We start from the raw sequence: 14,824 nt of genomic DNA, 5'->3' as shown, positions 1-14,824 counted from the left end.
GCTCCTCACTGGTTGGGAACTACTGATTTGTATCACTGATTGAAGCACGAAATGTAAGAATGACACATGTGCAGAATACTCCAACTCCATACAATATTACAGGAGCTGAAAGCATACAGCTGTGCAATCAAAATGTCGCTCTGAGAACTACATACACGTTTTAATTTATGAACGAACACAGATTAGCAAGATAACAAAATTACGCACAGGATATAATGCCAGTTCTTCCTTCATGGATAAAAACCAACACATAAAATGCAGGGACAGAGAGAGATGTTTGATGCACTAAAATAAATTATATTAGAAAGAAATCAGTTTTTTGTCCTTCCATTTTTTTAATTCCCTTTGAGAACATATTCTTTCTGTCATCTTTATATAGCCATTTTTTTTTACAGTCTTAGCTATGTATTTTCAACCTTTGTGCTGATCCACAGCTTTATATAGCTAAAGTTCTCATGAAAAATATGAAAAAATGCAGGAAAAATACACATCATTCCTGCATGTTAGCAGGGTGAAACTTGCCATGACTACCTGATCCTACACCATTTTCTCCCTGCAGGTTTTCAAAGGCATAGTGCTCAATTTTAATTAATGTTACATAAGAAAAAAGCACACCTGTTACAGCAAGAACTAATACAAAGATGGGAATTCGCAGCATCTACTATGCAAAGTCTGTAGTGTTGGTGCAACCACTGCCTGGCCCTCTTCGGTGGAACACAAGGTTGTAATTTTGTTAATGTGTACTCAGAGCAATGATGAAGAGCACATCAGAAAACAGAAAGGGATAGTACCGATTCCTGATTTTAGTGTCAATCTCAATTTGCTTCTTTATTTTTTACCCAAATCACATTTTCTGATCCAAAATTATTAGTAAATACACACCAAAGACACAATTACTGCCCTTGCAAGAAAATGAGTATAAGGGTACACAATAGGAGAGAGAGATTCCTACAGGAAGGTATTTTTGTTTCAGGATTTCCAGACTCAACAGAGGAAAATTACGAGGAATTTTAAAACATCAGGTAATTCTTAAAAAAAAAAAATAATAATGTGGTTCTTTCCTTTACAGTATCAAAGCAATGCTGTTTAAACTAGATAAGTTAAAGGTAAGGTCCTTGACTGACTATTTTTCTGAATCAGATTTGAAAAGCAGCTCACCTCCCAGGACCATACCAGCTTGACAGCACTTCCTCAAGCGACACGCTGGACAGTTCTTCCTACGAATTTTATCCACTATGCAGTCATTTCTTCCAGCACACAAATAGTTGTGCTGCCCTGTCGGCAAGAGAAAAACAGGATTAATACTATGTTTTCTAACATGACAAAATTATTTCTGTGTATAAATGTTCCAAAAATAACGGAGGATTCCAAGAAAGTATATTTGAACCATTAAACATCTCCTTCATTTTATGCTAACTTTTGAACAATCATGTGTTACTATTTAAATATAACAATTTTTTGGCCTGTTAAAGAGTGCCACTCCCCGTCTACAAAATTCCAAAATAATAAGCAGACAGTAAGAACTGCTTAAATTATTGTACTATCAATATTTCTTAAGCAAACCAAGCATGAGGAGAGACTGATTTGTTTCTTTCAAACTTCTTTTTTTAAAAGTTATTGTTCCTGATTTTAAAGAACTTAAGTAAATTTTGCTTGGATTGACGTGGAGTTTCTGAGACGAAACTGAATGAAAAATTGGGAGCAATGTGAAAAAGAGCCCTTTAAGCAGAGTGAATTACCTCTGACAGAGAAGCAGTTTTGGACTAGACCTGCTGAAATACTGGCTGAACAGATGCAGCCAACACAGCCAGAAAGGAAAAATAGAAGAAAAGCTGTAATGTTTTGGTTTAGGTTAGCTCTTAGCTTATTATTTCATTCTTAAGGACTCAGTAAGAGCCTGTCATTACTGTATTAAAATGGAATCTTTTTAAAGAAATGAGTTTCCAGCAGAACAAAAAATTAAATTCAGCTAATATCCTGACATTCTTTTGAACACAAACTTCAATGATACTTACAAATTTCACTTGCAGAGAATGAAAAAAGCATGCTTTAGTATAATGTTGATAATTTCTATGATTGATTTTAACTTTGAATAAGTAAACAAAACTAAGTACATATGTAAGAAGAAATCAAAGCTAATTTTCACATATCCTTTCAAATTAAGCCCAGGTTTACCCCATAAGGTTTAACTTTAAAATCCTGCCCATTTGTGCACAATCACCCTCTACTCATTTTTGTATTTCCAGTTTCTTATCAGTACATAGCATGAAAGCATGAAAACAAAACACTAAGTATTTATTTTGAGAGCAACAAAACGGATCAAAAAAGCATGGACAGACTGCAGAAGTACCAATATCATAGATAATTCCTTCATGGAATATTGTGGATGTAGACCTCCAAATATAAGATATCAATACCAAACGTTTTAAATTTTCACCAATTTCTAGACCAGTATTACTCTGAGTTAGCTATCTGATGCAGCAAACAAATCGAGATGACTATTCTACTCAGATGCTGTTGTTCAGCTTTCTTTATAACTCTGTCCTTTCTCTGCACATGGTAAAATGAGCAACTATTCACCAATAACTTTTCTCCAAAGAAGAAAGACAAACTGAAAATGAATTCTCAGATGAAAATGCATTAGAAAGAAGAACATTCCATTCTAACAAAAGAAAAGAGCTAGTGCTAAGCCATGTGAAACAATGTATTCGTTTCTGAGCTAACTTTTTTTTTTTATAATTAGTTTACTTCTTACCCATACTTCTAAGAACAACACGTTTGGTTTTAGTGAAAGAAACCCGACTGCCTGAAATTAATTTTCGTAACAGCTTCTTTTTTTTAAGTAAACAACGGGTAAATAAAGAGAGTTGCCTCAGGCATTGCCTGGCATCTAAAAAGTATTTAGTAATGCAGTAAATCAGAAAAAATTCTCATTTACTTTTTCCCATTAATTATAATTCTGGATTCCTTCTTACAGGAAACATTACCAAAAGTAACTGAATGAATAAAAATCTGTCTTGCTTTTGGCAGTAGACCAGGAAGCAAAACACTTATTTTGAACCCAACTTCCTTGGGATTATTTACAGTTTGTCCTCGTCTTGCTTTGCCTTTATTAGCTACAAAAGCATTTAGTCTTTTTGATAAGCAACAACAGTCTTAAAACTCTGTTAGTTTAACTAAAATCTATGAAGCACCAGATTATCTCTGCACTGTGGCACTCCGATGCTTTAATGTACAGTTACTTACAAAGGAATGCTTAAGCATAGGTTTTGTTTGTAGGCATCTTGGTTTTGGGGGTTTTCTGTGGCCCCCTGAAAGGTATCTCTTCTGGACCTCTTTTCTAGGGAATCCTTTGAGACACAACATGGTCTGAGCCCACATAACCCATGTCCATTGCAAGATCAAAATATGAACTATGTATTTCCAGAATGGCAGTAAATGCTCACAAGCAGCTCACAATGTTATAGGAATTCAAGTTAAACTTTTCCCCCTACAATGATACGAAAAAATCACAGGTTTTGCTATCAGTACAGCTGCAGAGGTTATACTCCAGCACTGAGAAATTTTAATCCAAATACTTATGGATGTAATATGCAAGTCTCTTTAAAAACTGCACTATTAACTTCGCTCATTGACATGCTGTAAGTCACTTAAAATCACTTGAGTAAACTAATGAGCTGCAGAGATTTTGCAGATGTGCAAAATATGGAAAACATAAGGCTTTATTTGCACCAGGGGTAACAGATGCAAGCAATCAGTTATTTGTGTAAGTGTATCTGTGCTGAACTGCTACCACCCTGCACAAAAGCAAAGCACTTGTTTGCAAACTCTCACTTCCTCCTGTCTAGCAAAGCACTTGTTTGCAAACTCTCACTGCAAAGCAAAGTACTTTTTCAAATCTTTTTTCTCTCCCAAATGTCATTCTGCCTTCCTGTATCACTCCTAACTGTCAATGCTTTCTTACAAAATCATCCTATCCCCACCAATGGAGGGCTGTTCTTTGCAAAACTTATAACAGTGTTTTATTTAGTCTAGTTTTAGATTTCTGTCTAAAACTGCAGATATCTATTGCATCTCTTTGTAAATTATGTTATTGCCAAATGTCTCCCAATGTTGACTTTTTGCTTCGTGAGAGCTAGCCTCCAAGTTTTGCTCAATAATTTACTACCAATATGCTTTACCTCTTATAATATTTTTCAAAAGTACCAATTAAATCAATAGTTTAAAAAAACCCAAAGGAATTAGTCTTTTAACAAAACTAAATTTGGAACTCACTGTCAGGGGTTCCTGTGGAAGCCAATAATAAACATGGTTTCAAAATAAACAAAATGGAAAATAGGTCCACCTGTATATCCATACTAAACATAGTGATGTAGATGTAGTTTTCAAGTAAAACTTTGACTTCTGGAAGCTAAGACAAGGGTAAGGATTACTCTGTACTTTCTCTGACAGTCAAGTTTTCTGCAACTAGGCGAACAGTCTAGCTTAGTTCATCATCAGAAATGCAAGACACAGGTAACTTGACATTTGCTCTGACCTAAATCAACCACTCTTCTATTTATACTGTTTCCATGCGCAAAATGGCAAATGTGGGTTGAATTTGCCTCTCACTATGTGGATTTATGAGCTTTGGTCTTGAAGAACTAAGAATCTATACTACATAGTTTGCAATACTGAAAATACACCCTTCGTGTCCCTGTATGCCATTACAGGCCATTAACATCTCCAGATTCCACACACCTCAAATAATGTTTTTTAATTGTTTAATACCAATTTCATTTTTGTGCTAACATTTTCTCTAAAAACAAAAAAGTCCCTGAAGTGAGACTTAAGACTTTAACCACTTAACAAAAAAAAAAAAATCCACTTTACCATGCATAATCTTTTTATAAAAAGACCAGTAGTTAGTGAAGGACTTACTTTCAATTTCCTTCTTTGCCCATTGAAATAAAATTCTCATTTCCCAACTCTTAATCAGGTGTCTTGACTACTACTCTGTAGTCTATACTGGTATAAAGACCTGCTACTGATGCAAATCTGCTTCGCAGCAAAGAATTTCAGATTCAATGGACCAAGGAGGGCAAAGAGTGGATAGCAGAGTAACTTGCAAATATGTCCCATCCTGGAATCTTCTTCTAGCTGAAATAAGGTGGAGTTCCGTTCTCCATAATAATAGAGCTCAAAGCGAAAACGATAAAGAACGACTGCACCCCAAGTCATTCAACAGCACGGCGATCAGGGCTGCAAGGAGGTAAAGATGTGTTTGACTCCCTTCAGGCATCGGAGACACTGAACATAGCTCTCATGTCCTGGGTGATTGCCTTGCCTTGTCTACATACTCAGTGAAGGGGTTTGTGATTATAACAGCTACTAGTAATTCCTTCATCTTTGTGAAGCTAGTCTTTAATTCTTTTGCTTTAACTACATGTGATGAAAAAAAGGGTTGAGTAAAAACTATTTGTTCAAAAAGAATGTAAAACCATAAAATGTTAATTCCTAAGCCAAACCTAGTATTTTTTAACAGTGTATTTTGCTTTGGTGAACAGATTTACAAGTAATTTTTGATGTAAATCTAATTACAACAAAATTTTGGTATTCTTCCACTTTGTTGTCTATTGGTTTTAAGCATGTAATCCTACAGTCCTCTGTCAGGTTTTTTTGTTAAGTATCCCAAACAAAACCAGTTTCTTTAGAAGGGAAACAGCATTTTCGAACCACCATATATCTTGCACTGCTTTCCTTCTCTTCAACAAACCACTTCCAATGTTTGCAACATTCTTGACTGACTCTTTCCTTCTCTTGTATCCTGATCTCAAAATCTTCCTGCCTTTTCCTGTGAATCCCGCAACACCATCGTCTTTTTCCTTCCAAAATCACTTCTCCAGACAGCAACCTGAGCACCTTGTTTTTATATCTACAAAACAGAACAATTAAATGTAGCTATCCCTGTTTTCATTCACTTCTGCGCAGAGGTAAAAGTTAGAATCCTGTTTTAATCTTTTTAATTTCCCTGTCTGTTCCATCATTTCCAACATTAAAAAAGAACACTAAAAAAACCCAGAAAAACCAAATGAAGCAAAATTAAGTCCTATTTCACAGAAACTATCATGAACTGCAAAATCAGGATTACTGTTTCATACTGATTTTCAGTTGGTTTGCCTAGAGTGTTTACCACCACCACATCTTGAAATGCATAAAGCCCTCTAGTCTAAATATGAGAACTCACAACAGTAAAAATCTTCCACAACTAATACCTTTTAGAAGGAGATGCTGGCTTCTACAGGTCAGTATTTCCAGTTCTTTTTATGCCACTGTGTCACAATTGCTCCTTGGTCACCATTTTTAAGTAGTGAACTACATCAGTGGTATAAATATGTAAAATGATGGAACTGTCAGCTTTTTTGTCAGTAAGGGGTCTATTTCTTATAAATATAGAACATGGGATTTGAACACAAAACCTACTTTAAAAGCACTCCAACTATTTCAGAGGTATACATCATTAAAGTACCATTTGTTATTCTTCTTATCCCTGGGTGTTGTATTCTTCTACCAACATAAGCAGCATTGTATTTGTATTTCAGTCATCCCATCATTGTGATTTTAGTGGAAGTATTACAGCACATTGCCATGCTAAGTTTTTTCATATATATTTTCCTTTTATTCTTTGACTTATCCTACAACTGAACCAGTGGGACAGGTTCACTCACTCACTCCAAGAGTAATAAAAGTAGAAAAAGCAGAAACATTAGCAGGAGGAAAAGGCAATGTGCAAAAAAAACCATATATTGCTGCCTGTTGATCAAAACACCCAATGGGCAACAAACTGCTAAAAAAACATAAACTAGATTCTAAAGTATGGACATCCAGCAAAACAAGTAGTGTACACTCCTTTCTTGGGCACGAGAGAAAAACAGGCACTTTAGGGTGCAGTTCATCTTGAGCAGATGTCCAAATTTTGGTTCATTAATAGCCTACTGCACATTTAAAGTAATTAGCCACATTGGATGTCCACATTGTAAATGCCTATTGCTTGGTGCAACAAATCCCACATAAAATGGGACAAGGGAAGATGGTATCATAGCAGTTGGACAAGAATAGGGAAATATTCTCCTGGATCTCAATGCCTGCATGTAACTCGTTCTATGTTTTAACTACAAAAGATTCCAGGTTGTTCAAATGTGCTCAGATGTTAACTGGTATTAAGCAACAGCCACTTGTGAAAACACAGGAGTTGTGACTAGGTATAACCAGGAAACCTCTGAAGTGCAGTCATATATCACTACACATAATGGCAGACTGTAACACACAAAGGACTGTTTGTTAAATCTTTCCATTCAGTAGTTTCTAAAGAAGCACCTCTTACTAGCACACCACCAGTTCTGGGGAACAGCTAAACAGCTTAAGGAGATTGACACCATCAAACCTAAATCTATTTTTAGCAGATAACAATTTGACTACAAATACTTATATAACATAATATCTAAAATGTAAGTATTTAAATATTTTTAAAAAGTATTATTTATATATATTATAGAATCACCAAACCGTCAGGGTTGGAAGGGACCTCTGGAGATCATCTAGTCCAACCCGCCCGCCAGAGCAGGTTCACCTACAGCAGGTGGCACAGGACAGCGTCCAGGCGGGTTTGGAATGTCTGCAGAGTGAGAGACTCCACAACCTCTCTGGGCAGCCTGTGCCAGTGCTCTGCCGCCCTCAAAGTAAAGAAGTTCCTCCTCATGTTAAGATGGAACTTCCTATATTACTTTATATGTATTAATTTTATATACGATACTTTTTACATAATGCTTAAAAGTAAATACTATGAAATAAGTGTTTCATATACTTAGCATATTTCTTTTCTATACTACAGAAATGTATTAGCTACCTTGGTGATATGGGTGGGATTCATACCACCACATGCAGACAACGTACATCCCCACCTGACACTCCTTTATAATCAGTGCTGAGAAATAGTTACTGTTAGAGAACTGTTATTTTCAGCCCAAGAAGATACCTAAAATAAGTCAGTGAGTTACTTCCTAGAATTTCCTGTTTCTCTCCATTCACTGTAAAGCGAACTTAGGATGAGCAGCTCAGGTGATGCACATTGTGCACATCTAAAGTTAGAACAGAGGATTATCCAGCAACACTGAGCGGTCAGTCACTGGGGCTCTGTGAAACATGCCGTTTCACACTACCAGTAATAGCCTCTATTCCCCCTTTAGATGTTTAACACAGCATTTGATACTGTTTCTAAAATACTACATAAAGTTAAGCCAAAAATGTTAGTAATTCACATTTCTGCAGCTGATTATGTTCTAAGCCACGCCTATAAGGAAACCAGTAATAAGTCACAATGAGAGCAGTAGGAAGCCCAGCATTAGCACAACAGCTAAGTACCAGAACGAACACAATCTTAGCTCGGTCAGTTGTTGTGCCTCAGATTAATCAATTGATCAAATTAATGTTCGTCAAATGGCTGAACAACAATTACCTTTGAAGTCAGAAGTATGATGAAGATACACAATTACGTATCAGTACAGATTTTCTTCTTTCCCTTTTCACGATGCAAATTCTTTGTTCTCACAAAAATGACATTTCCCACTTTAATTTTAGGACCCTCAATGAAGTAACTTTGTACATTTGAATTTGGAAATACATTTACCTTACTGTACGTTAACACATTTTGGTTATGTGCAAAATAAAAGATCTTTAATAATATTAAATATTATGTTAAGTGAAAAGCATTTTCATCTCTCAACTTGCCATATGTATACTTTGTGTGTTTGTACGTTTTCTACTGTGTGAAACTTTCGTTACTATTGGGTTTACAGTACACACTGTACCAAATTCAGATCCCAGATTTCCAGCCTGGAAAGTTGGATTAAAAATTGGAAATCCCTGCAGAATTAGGAGAAAAAGGAAGTTTTTAGATCTCCTTCATCAATTTCACAGCCAAAAGAGTCTCTATAGTACTGCATTTCACTGTTTTCAAAGGGGATTTTCTATTAGTGGTTGGCATTTTTATAACTATTTGGCATGCCGTGCCATTTTACATTCTTAAGCTATGGAAAAGCACAGCTGTTTAATCCAGCAATTTTCCTTCTGCATAGTGTTTCACTACTTACACAGTGAATCACACTGTCATTGCAAAACTACCTATACATAACACAAGTCAGATAAACTTTATCAGAAAGTTTGTTAAAGTCATGATCAGCCTTCTTACTTTCTGTCAGGTCGAGTTTGCCAAATTCAGATCTCAGAGAGAAGAAAAGTTCACACTTTGTCAGTTAAGTGTTAGCTACTACGTATGGTTGAGCTTGCTCCCTGACGCTATTATCTGTACAGCTCTGCTACTCTGAGCTTGAAGCACATATTAAAACCAGACAAATCTGCTATATAATCATTAGATCAATTTTGTAATAGGGTCCCAGGTATTTAAACAAACTAAGAGCTGACCCATCTGCTGTGATACCATGAATTTATGTTGGCCTCAAACTCTTCAGGTTCAGGCAACTACTTTTCATTGATGTCAATAATATAAAAACAGTGTAAAAGAATGAAATGCTTTATACAAATATAGAACAAAAATTAGAAGTGGGACTTTACATAGGAAACACAGCACCTGAAATTTTTTTCAGGATTGTGGTAATTTTAATTTTTCATTAGTAAAACAACTGCAAAAGAGATGCTTTCAACAAAGAGGCAAGAATGCAGGCCATCAAGAAACCACGTGTTAGCAACAGCATAACTCTGGAATCCCAAAACTGTACACTGGCTTCCTGTTTAGGACAGAAATTTTACCATGGTGTAACACAAACAGTTTGATTGTGGTTGCCCATCATGGTTTTACATGAAGGTATCTTTATAAGACATCATTAAAGGCCATTTGACAATTTAGTGCTAAAAAAGTAAGAGTTCCTTCCTTAATCTTTGTTCTCCTAAAACCCCATTAGAAACATTATACCTAATTTTTGTTTCCATGAACTAGGTATATTGGTAACACTTAAAAAATGCCTGATCATCAACAGCAAATTACCTTGCAGATATAGTAATTCTACATATTAGAAAGCATTTAAAATGTTATTTCTGAAATTTTTTTGATTGGTAATTCCGAACTGCCCATCACTCTCAGCTCCCTGACAGGAATGGCACTACCCCATCAGCATACTGAATCCAATCTTGTCTTTTCAAATTTCTTAAATGAATATCAATAACAGTAACTTTTGTTATTTTCGTTACACCCAAAGGAGGTCTTCAAAGCATTTTGAAAAAGCCTTGTAATTTGTTTGTACAATAAGTGAATCAACAGACTAGTAAATCAGTTCTTTGAAAGGGACGAACAGAAAATGTACAACCTCTAAATGCAAATAAATGTTTCTAAAAAAAAAAAAATCATTATTTTTGCCCCTTAGCTACGTTTTCTCCTCCCCACTTCCAGCACTAACTTTTTTCATATCTGTTATACCAGACTTCCCCCCCGAAAAAAAACCTTGCATTTTTGGTTAACCTATTTCAGGATTCTATTTATAGTAAAATGTGCTTATTGTATTAACACCATCTTTTTCTTTACATATATAGGCACACATGGGGAGCCAAGAACCCAAAAACCAGAAAATATCTACCAAATCTTATATATATAAGAATTCACTGCCAACAAATATTCTAAAACAATTTTATTCTAACTCTACACTTTCATGTTAGTGATCCTCATACAGTTCTGACCCCCTCTTAAGCTGTATGTGTATCTGCTATTTATATTCAAATGTATGATTAAATAATGCTTAGTATAGAAACATTTCTAGGTTTGCCTATACATTTTTACATGATTGTTCAGTCTGAGTATTTTACATAAGCTCTGGTTTTATTTCAAAAAGATTAGGGATGAAAATTTGAGTTTTCTGGATAATGTAACAGTCTATTTTATCCCAAAGAAAGCATTTAACTAATACAGTATTTTCCACACAATAGGTAAGAGTAAAAAAAAATGTTGTGCGAATAGGACAATTTCTGTGAAAAAGATGACATAGGCTATTAGATGTGAAACAGCCAACATATCTGAGATTACAGAAATAATTAAAACAGACATGTTCTAACAAATTTAATACCACTATATTATGTACCTACACACTTGAAAACCGCGTAATACATGAAAAAGATCTCAAAATACAGAAAATTCAAGTAGCAAAAGATAATCAATTTCCAATCTTGTTTTAATTTCTCATACTGATCAGGACTTTATGGACAGTGTATGAAAAGTAGAGTTTTGACCACGAATTTGCACTCACAAAGTCTAACATCTTACTTGCATGAATTATTATTACCCCCCCCCCCATGTCTGTAGTAGTACTAAAAATTAAAAAAGGTAAATAAAAGGCAGGGGGACATTTTACATTTAAAAAAGTCTCATATTTACACAATTACCACTGTGAACTTTTAAACACTATTTTCTATTGCATTTACAATAAAAATACTCTTTTGTTTCTTACAGAAGAGTAATTTGTCACCTTTATTCCTGATAAGCAATAAATAAAAAAGTACTTTAATCCTAAATGAAATCAAGTATCTATCCATAAATGGGATTATTTCAATGCTAGTAATTATGTCCTATGCTTCCACTAAAATAAGAACTCCATCTCTTTAAGAAACTCTCCGTGTACTCGCACTTTCTACACAAAAACAGGTAACTGTATTTGCTCACCTTGCTCATGCCCACACTGCTCATGCCTGTCATGCTTCCCTAAAGACTCAATAATCTCTGTTTTTTCTTATTATAGTCAGGTGGCTTGAGGTAGTTTTCCATTCTTTGAATATTCTTACTAAAAAACCCAAACACATTTCTTCACCATACTCTCAGTCTTTGGAATTATTTACAAAGGGAAAGTATGAAGTTGCTATGTAGAACGTAAGCATTTGCTTTGTGTGATCGCGTTGACCTCTTATTTCCTTGTATGTCTATATTCTTAATCTATTAAGATTCTGCAAATAGAGACTTTGATTAAATTATCAGTAAATACAACAACCTTAAGATATTCCTACAACCAATTTACATACCTTCTTAACATTTATCATTAAAATATTTATGCTCAACAGTAATAAAATACACCTTTGAGCAGGTTCACCTACTGCACAAACCCAACTGGATACTACTTTAGGAAAGAGATGAAATTCAAAAGTGACAGAATCAAATTCAGATACAAAATTACAATATTGTTGTACAGATGAAAAGTTAATAATAAAATTTATTTTACAATATGGCACTCATCAATTATACTACAATCATTCTTAAACCTTCAGCTCCCTGTCTTTTTTTAAAGTATATGGCTGATTTACCAAAATAACCAAAGCAAAAAAAAGTGAAGCCAAGCCAAGAGACCAGTTAACACAGTAGGTGAAACTTAAATGTATTCCTCTAAGTGACTTAAGAGAGAAGTGTTTTCCTTGTAACATAACACAGTTGTTTCTAATGGCTTTCTCATGAATTCCATTAAATGCATTAGAGAAAATGAGGCACTAGCTGAAAAGTTCATCTAGTCCCACCTAGTCTAGTGTTATCACTTTGCAAGTACCTAATACGTTGAAGGAAGAACAAGAGCATATGCTTAAAGTAGATTTTTTTTTTGTTTCAGTGTGTTATTACTTTCTAACTACATTAGTTTGCTTAGCTTTTAATTTTCCAGCATTTCCCTTTATATCTGAAGAGCAATAAACTCTATGAAGTTAAGGAATGTTATACATCGTAACAATTTTTTTTTAAGTATATGGAGAACAAATGTGAATTTCCTAGTTCTGATAGAATCAGATAAAAATCATAAAAGGAGACAATACATAAGATGTAGAAGGATTTGCTCCCCTACTTCATCAGTTGAAGTATATATATATAAATGTTATATATATATATAAAAGTATATATATATGAAGTATATATATATATAAAGCAATCTGGTTTTGTATTCATAATTAGAATCTCAGTGGGTATTTATGGACAAGGCATATAATATAATCAAAAAGAAAAACATAGGCATTGCTACTAATTTATTAAACCTGCAGCTTGACTTTGTAATTAAATGCCTATTTGGAACAAAAGTCAAATCCGTTTATTATTATTATGACTTGAAATTGTTCAATGAAACTTGAAATACTTCCATAAATCTCAGGAAGCCAAATTCTGCATCTTGCAAGCAAGAAAAATTCCACAACTTCAAAACCAAAATGAAGCCAAAATAAATTCTCCTTTGCTGATCATTAGCTTACACCCACAAAATCTTCCTTTGAATAGCATTTACACTTTTCAAAACAAACTCTGTAATACACAAGATTTTTATGAAGCTACACCTACTCAGAAAGACTGATAAACAGTAAATAATAAATAGCAAATAATGAAAGTAAAACAAATAATAATAGTAAAATCAATTAAGAAAGAATTTAGTTAGTATTCACTGTAGTATTTCAACAGTTGCGAGAACAAAAAGCATTACTACAGTGATAACATTTTTAAACATCAGCAATAAGTAAAAGGTATGTCCTTAGCAGTGCCTAAAAAGATGTATTTCAGATAATTAGGAACAACGGCATCACATATTACCTTCCATTGCCCTTTTAAAGAAGACTTTACAACTTCCACAGGTAAGTACTCCATAGTGGCAACCAGAAGCCTCATCACCGCAGATGAGACAAATCTTCTGGGGTAGTGATTCAAAACCATATTGAGAACTTTGGCTGGTTTCTGTATCTGGCCTTCAAAAGAAAAAATAATTAAGAGAAATGAAATATCCAGTTTTGAAACAATTAACTACTTACCTGGATTAACTCGGTTTATGCTAAAAACTTTCCTTTTAAACTTGTAATCAAGCTACAGAAAGGTAAGAAAAAAAGTATGACTGCCTTCCTGCTTAAGGGTTTGCCTCTACTGGGGTTAAAGGTACATTTGTAATATCTGCCTAGTCATTAAACAGAAAAGTAGTGGGCAAAAAGCATAATAGTATTTTAATCCGTTTTAGCTAAAAAAGGTACAATCTAGGAACTCTCTGTAAAAATGTTCATCTTTCTCAGATCAACAGCTCTTGTGATTGAAGTCATACTGACTGATTCTCTTTTTTTCCTGTACACAGAATGGTACAGAGACAGAATCAAACAGAAGTCAACTGAATTTCAAAAGCCTCTTTCAAAAGGGAAACAACTACGTTTCATCTCAGCTAGAAAAGTCTTTCCTATCTGTCGCTTCCCATTCAGCCGCAGCATTCTCATCAAGAACTAGCTATGAGGGGCACTTCCGACCTACTTAATCATTATCTTTACAAAAATCAAGGATTTCCGTTGAAACTGTAGCACTGTATATACGTATTTTTGTACACACTTCTAGGTAACGCACAACATCCTGCCTGGCATCATAGTAAGTAACCCACTTTATTCCAACAAATCGATAGACGAGTCTTTCGGTTTTCTTTTTTTGTGTGTGGAATTAACCGGTTTGGGGTGGGTTTTTTTCCAAATATTTTGGAGATTATTTAGGTATCTATGAACACTGTCCCGCTGGCAGTGAGGACAGCCTGGGGAAGGCTCTGCTCCCCGGCTCCGGAGCCGGTCACTCGCTCAGACATCAGACGGCGCTGAATCACCGCAGCGATACAAACCCGACTGCCCTCTGCGCGCTGCCGCGCCGGAGAGACCCGGGAGCAGCCCCCCGCGGGGCTACCTCCGTGCTGGTCCCACACAACACAGAAAACGGAACCGCGGCCGCACTCACTGCCCAAAAACTTAAAAGGCGCTTCGCCCAGTAGAACTTCGCCCGTCTTCCCCTCGGTCCCTCCCAAGAGCCCCCCCC

The 14,824-nt window shown here is 35.2% G+C and overlaps 1 protein-coding gene across 1 annotated transcript in view; it reads right to left on the bottom strand.

The window, feature by feature from the left end:
- PGR (progesterone receptor) overlaps window positions 1-14,824 on the bottom strand; it is a 36,973-nt gene that overhangs the window by 20,153 nt on the left and 1,996 nt on the right. The window contains exons 2-3 of the mRNA XM_009889415.1: window positions 13,586-13,737; window positions 1,159-1,275 (exon numbers count right to left, since the gene is read on the bottom strand). Of these exons, the coding sequence (XP_009887717.1) occupies window positions 1,159-1,275; window positions 13,586-13,737 (269 nt within the window). The remainder of the gene's footprint in view (window positions 1-1,158; window positions 1,276-13,585; window positions 13,738-14,824) is intronic.

The sequence above is a fragment of the Charadrius vociferus genome, unplaced genomic scaffold (genome assembly GCF_000708025.1).
Source record: "Charadrius vociferus isolate BGI_N301 unplaced genomic scaffold, ASM70802v2 scaffold87, whole genome shotgun sequence".
In the NCBI taxonomy this organism is placed as follows: Eukaryota; Metazoa; Chordata; class Aves; order Charadriiformes; family Charadriidae; genus Charadrius; species Charadrius vociferus.
The sequence above is the reverse complement of the archived record's forward strand: the minus strand, read 5'-3'. Positions and strand labels throughout refer to the sequence as shown.